The sequence below is a fragment of the Phyllostomus discolor genome, chromosome 4, assembly GCF_004126475.2.
Source record: "Phyllostomus discolor isolate MPI-MPIP mPhyDis1 chromosome 4, mPhyDis1.pri.v3, whole genome shotgun sequence".
Classification (NCBI taxonomy): Eukaryota; Metazoa; Chordata; class Mammalia; order Chiroptera; family Phyllostomidae; genus Phyllostomus; species Phyllostomus discolor.
Genome location: NC_040906.2, coordinates 209197863 through 209203862, shown reverse-complemented (window position 1 = coordinate 209203862; position 6000 = coordinate 209197863). Strand labels below are relative to the sequence as shown.

Genomic DNA, 6000 nt, shown 5'->3' with positions numbered 1-6000 from the left:
CTGCCCTGGGGAGCACGTCGTGACGGGGGCCCAGAGAAAGGGTGGACCCCCCGCCCCCGCCGCGCTCTCCCCGCGAGGAAGGCCAGCACCCCGTGTGTCTGTGTGTGGGGGGGCGGTCTCCAGGCGGGCACCGCATCACGGTGCAGGCACGCCGAGTCGTGGCGCCGTGCACTTAGATTCCTACGGGGCCGGGTGTCGGCCACGTCGCAACAAAACCGGGAGAAGCAGGAGAAAGGCACCGCGGCGGCCGAGGGGAGAGTCACGGGGCCTGACCAGGACGGGACCCGGGCGTGTGAGGCAGGGCGTGGCCCCGCTTTCACCACAAGAGCCTTCGTGTGTCCCCCGGGGGTCCCTGTGGCATCGGGACGCGGTGGGACTTCCTCTGTCGCCAAACAGGGGCGTGCCCTGCACACCGCCTCCCAGAACCTCTGCCTGGAGCTGTGTCTGGCACCCGCAGGGAACCGAGGCAGGAACAGGCTCAGGACCTGTCCAAAGGCACCCGGCCCAATCCGGCAGAGCCAGATTCCAGCTCCCACCAGCCCAGCGCCCGCCCTTCCCCCCCCCCCGGCCCCCTAGGGCCGACACTCTGCAGTCCAACGGCTGCAAAGCTCTGCTTTCAGCCGGAAAGGAGACACAGGGACTGTTTCGATAGCAGATTTTATTTCACTCGCAGAGAAACGATTAATCAAGGTTCAGAGATACACAGACGACCCAGTAGGTTTGGGGCCGCAACTGCTTCCTAAGCAACGACGACGGGCACTGGGGCTGGTCTGTGGCTCGAAATTTCAGCTTGTCCTTCGCCGTTTAAATAAGAAGCTGCACAGCATGTCCCCCTGCACAGTTGGGGGCCGCGGCACACGGCACACGGCACGCACGGGGGCGGGTGGGGGGCAGAGGGCCTGGAGGGGCTTCCCTGCACGTGGCTCCCCGCGCCCCCTCCGGTGCCGTGGCACCACGGTCTCCCCCTGGCGGCCGGCCGGCGCTGATACTGGGCCCTGGCCGCCACCGGCCGGCTCTGTGGCTCACACGGTGGGCGTCCGGTTCCTGACCTGCCGCCCCCGTCCCCGGTCCCCAGGCCCAGAGGACCTTCCCGTGAGGCGTTCTCACGGCCCGGAGGCCGCAGGGCAGAGGAGGGGACGGCAGGGCCCCAGGACAGAGCTCGTCCCGGCCGCGCCTTCTCTGAGGAGACCGTCCAGGGTCATCCGGGTGACAGGTCCACCTTCCAGGGCTCCGAGGGGCCGAGGCCGGGCACGAGAGGAAAGGCGGCGGCCCGAGTCACAGCCTGAACACACGTGCTCTTCCGGCTGCCGGGGCCCTCCCGCGGCCCGGGCGGCGGGGCCAGCGCCGGTTCTGCTGCCTGGTCAGCGGGTGCCCAGGCGTGGAGTGCAAAGCAGGGGACTGTCCCCGGCCCCTGGTCGCCGGCAGCTGCTGGGGCTGCGAACACGGCGGGAACGGGACCTCGGGACAGCAGAGCGAGTGGCTGAGTCCCAGGAACGCGTGGCCCGGGCACGTGGTCACTGCGCTGGAGGCCAGGGGCGGGCGGCAGACCTGCCGGGACGCAGGGAGGCTGCGAGGGCGGTGGGGCTCCGTGCAGCGGCCGGCAGGGGCGCGAGCGCCAGCACGCAGCCACGGGGCGGGAGCCTGGGGGCCCCACCCACCCCCCTCCACGCGGACACGCAGGGCCGGAGAGCACGGATGTCCGAGGTCCAGGGGGCCACACGTGGCCTGCGGTGCATCCACGACGCCAACCCCGCCCTCTTCACAGATCAGAGCAGTCTCTTTGAGAACCTCGCTTCTACTACGTGAACTGACATTTAAGGTACAAAGTGCAAGTACTATGGGTTTTTGTTTCCGATTTTTAATTGTGTTTTGGTGAGGGATTCTCCCACGCGTCCGGGGTGCCGCGGCCGGCCCGCCGCTCATCCTTGGTTCCTGGGCTGCAGGGACACAAAACCAGAGGCACCGTTAGTGGCCTGCCCGCCCGCCCCGTCTGGGAAGGCTGCGGCCGCCCCGTGCAGACGAGACAGGACTACCCGCCGGGGACGAGGAGCAGGCCGCGCCTCGGAGTGGACAGAAGTGGCACAGAAAAGAGGGCAGGACGTCAGGAGGAGAGGAAGGACGAGCGAAAAGGCCGGGGTTCCGGCTGCGAGGACTCGTGAGGACAACCACGACATCCTGGCGCCTCCTGACACTGACACCGTCTGCCGCTCGGCGACCGGAAGCGCCAGGGGACACGTGGGGGATGGACAGTCGGCATTCGCCCCTCACACTGCGGGGGTGGGGCACTGGGCACGGCGGACGCCCCCCACGGGTCCCTCTCTGCTTGGACTGACACGCGAGTGGTGACCTCGTTCACGCCCTGACCTGAGCAAGGCCTCCCTGGGGTCCGACCTTCCTTCCGCTCCTCCTGCTCAGCACGGCCCCTCCCCGGGGACGTGCCGCTGGGAGAGGCTGTGCGAAGGACTCAGGTTCTGCACCACGTGCCGATGTCGAGTAACTTCGGACGAGAGAAGCTGCGTGCCACCCTTCCGGCTCATTTTCCCGAGCGTGCCCACCCTGCCGCTCTGGGTGCTCCTCCGAGCTCCTGGGTCAGGACAGGACTGGACGGTAGCACACGCAGGAGGCGCCTGGGCCGGCTCCGGGCCCCCGAGGAGGGGCACACGGGCGCTGAGGGCAGAGGGCCCTGGCCCTGGGGCAGGCCAGGGAGGGCTCTGTGGCCGGGACTCGGGGATGGAGAGGAGCCCCCGCCGTGGGTCCTGCCGCTACCAGGGCCGGTCCGAGGTGGTGCGGGCGGCCAGGCACTGGGGGAACCCACTGGGACACCGGCCCGAGGGCCCCGCTCCCATCACTCCCGAATCTCAGCGGGACCTGAAGAGGCGGCCGAGAGACTGAGCTCACTTTCCCGTTAAACACCAGCCGAGGCCCCTGCCTGTGGTCCCTCCCGTCTCCGGCCACTCGCACAGCGAACCGCGCGGCTGCCTGGAGCTGGTCTGTGCGGCAGAGGGATGTCCGCGGCCTCCCACTGCGGCACCACGGACGCCGCCGCCGGCTCTCGAGTCCTGGCTAGGCCCAGAGCCGCGCGCTGGGGCGCCGGCCGCTGAAATCGGGGAGCCCCTGCTCCCACTCCTGACTGCCCCCGCTCCCACTCCTGACTGCCCCCACTCCCACTCCTGACTCTCTCCGAAAGGCTGGTCGAGAGGCGATCTGTTCAGAACCCGGACCTCCTGCGCGTTGCCTGAGACGTGTGGCTGACCCCACGGGTGTCGGGGGAGGGTGCCGGTGGGGAGCCAGGGCTCACTGGAGCGGCACTGAGGTCGGGGTGCCCCTCAGACCCCCAGGGGGCGCTGGAGAGCCCCTCCCCTGGAAAAGGCTTGGAGCGAGGGTGGTGCGGCCACCACCGTGCTCGCTGGGGCGCCCCCGTGGAGGGCCCCACGCCCGGGAGGGTCCCCGCCCCCAGCCGGTGCGGCTCTGGGGCGTCAGCGGCCCGCAGAGGGGTTAGAGGTTAAACCCACGGCGTGTGCCGAACGGAGACACTGGTCTCACGCGTCTGCCCGACGAGCCGGTTTTCAGTGAGACCCACGGAGCGTGGGGGGCGCTGCCACGTGCCCACGGCCGACACCGGGCGGGCCTCGGGGGACGTGGCCGGACCTCAGACGGAGACGGAGGGAACACACCGGCGTGTGGTCTGGGGGGGGGGGGGCTCCCCCAGCCCAGAGGGAGGGGAACCGGCCCGGAGAACGTTTCTCTCCCAGAGGGAGAACGTTCTAGACCTCGGACGGGCTGCAGCCAGGTGCTCCCGGACTGTCTCTGACTGTGGAGGGAGAGACCCAGACACACGGACGCACAGACGCACGGACTCAGGGCGTGCGTGGCCCGCAGCGGGAGGCCGAGAATCCCGTCGGGGCCGCACGTCCCCCTGGACACCCCGGGGCCTCCTGGCCCCTCCGTCTCCTCAAATAAAATGTACGAAACGCAGCGCAAACCTCTGGAGAACGGCCTAAAAACAGCCATGTGTCTCCACAAAACCAGAGGACTCAGACGGTTTTCTAGAAACAACTAAAATTTCAAATATTAAGAGAAAACATTAAGGCAGAACATTGCAGGCGACCTCACCTGCAGGTCGCTGGCGGGACCCCGGGAGGCGCCCCTGGCTGGGCCTCCCCCGTCTCCGTCCGCAGAGCCCTGAGTTCTCACTGCCCACAAGCAAGCCCGCAGACCAGCAAGGTCGAAGCCCAGACTCACCTGTCTGTTAGAGGTGCTCTCCGCGTTTCCTCTGGGGGCTGGGGGGGAGACAAAGGAGATGTCAAAGATGGGACACTCTTCCTTTCCTGGAAGGTTCAGGGTAGTTCTTCGGGGGGGGGGGGGCGGCACCCCCTGGGAAGCCCCCCCCCAGCAGACCTGCCTCCGGGAGGAAGACAGAGGGGGTGCGGACACTCCCCACCCCGTGTGGCCGACGATGTCCATGGTCTTCCATGGACACCGCGGGCCACGCCGGCCCCGCTGAGAACACCTTCCGACGAGACCAGCGCTCGCGCCCTCCTTCGTGGGGGGGGGGTTCACTTCACTGGACACTCCACAGGCTGGCCGGCCCCCCAGGGCACGGGCCAGTCTTCCCGAGCTTCTCGGGCGCCCCCAGGAGGGGACTCAGGCCCTGGGAGGCCGGGAACCAGGCCCCGGGCACCACGCCACTTCCTCTGAACCGTTCGGTTTTCTGTTAAATCTCGAGACGCAAACACGTGTGGCTGACAGCAGCTTCTCCCCGGGAAACGGGAGCTCGAGGTGCACGGGGGACGGGGCGCACGGGAGACGCAGGGTGCTCCTGCGGTGGCTGCACCCATGGCCCCGGGGGGCGGAGGGGGAGGGGCAAATGGGCCAGGGCCGCAGCCCTCTCCCCGGGGGGCTCATCCCCCTCCCCAGGGCACTGCTGCCGCCCACCCTACCCCCCCCAACACACACACACACACTGCGGCCGGCCCCTCCCGCTCCCCTGGGCTCTCCCAGGCCCTGGGACGGCCCTCTGCCCTCCCGGGCTCCTCCCCTCCCAGCAGACGCGGCCTCCCCCCACCCCCTGACCCCCGACCCCTTGCTCTGGCTCTCCACTGCGAGGCTTCAACTACGCACTTCCCGATGTCGCCCCCGATGTCCGCACCCCTGGTCTCCCCAGTGACCTCTGACCCTCCACCTGTCTTCCTGGCCAACCCCTGGATGACCTCCGCTTCAGAGCAGAGTCCCTCCACGGGGTCAGGGCTCTGGGCTCCCACACTCCCCGGGCCTGTCCACCGGTCACCACCCCGGGCCCAGCCCCCCTGGGCCTGGGCTCCGGCTCTGGGCCCCGCCGTCCCCCCGGCCAGACGCTCCCCCAGCGCCTCCTCGGACTCCTGACGGAAAGGCCCCCGCGAGATGCCCGCCCCGCCCCGGCGGACACCCAGCGCCCGGCCCCCACCCCGCACGTGCCACCGGCGCCCTGGTCGGCACTGCTCGCCGCCGCCCTCACCGGCCGACTTGAGGAGGACGCGGGCTCTGCCCGTTGGCCGTCCTTCTGCCAGCTTCTAGAGCAGGGGCCCCCTCAGATACACGTATTGTTCCCAACAAACAAATCAGTTCGCAGAGGGCAGAACGCTTCACCCAAGTGCCTTAACTGTTCGCTTCTGGCCACGGGACAAAACACACCGAGTGGAGGGTTGAACCGTCCTGCCTTCAGAGCCCGTGCTCTCTCATTGCAGCAAAGCGAACTCGGCCCCGAGAAAGGGCGAGACGCAGAGGTACGGAGAAAATTGCAAAACCATTAAATAAATAGTGGGTAAGCGGACTATTTCTCCAATTGCAGGCCTGGACGGTTCCAGTGTCGGGCAATTGTAGCCACTTTGCTGTGAAACGACGATGTCGTTGCTGAAAGTGCGGGCTCGGGCCCTGGCTGCCCCCAAAGGGCTGTTGGAGCCGTAACACGCGTCCCCCCCCCCCCCCCCCCCCGCCGCCCCCGAGCCGGCCTGGCTGCTCCAC

The 6000-nt window shown here is 68.7% G+C and overlaps 1 protein-coding gene across 1 annotated transcript in view; it reads right to left on the bottom strand.

Annotated features, from left to right (window-relative positions):
* Nucleotides 1–638: 638 nt before the first annotated feature.
* The window catches only part of SMOC2 (SPARC related modular calcium binding 2), a 97803-nt gene continuing 92441 nt past the window's right edge, over nt 639–6000 (bottom strand). Inside the window, exons 12-13 of the mRNA XM_036024990.1 lie at nt 4243–4280; nt 639–1937 (exon numbers count right to left, since the gene is read on the bottom strand). Of these exons, the coding sequence (XP_035880883.1) occupies nt 1920–1937; nt 4243–4280 (56 nt within the window). The 3' untranslated portion in view covers nt 639–1919. The remainder of the gene's footprint in view (nt 1938–4242; nt 4281–6000) is intronic.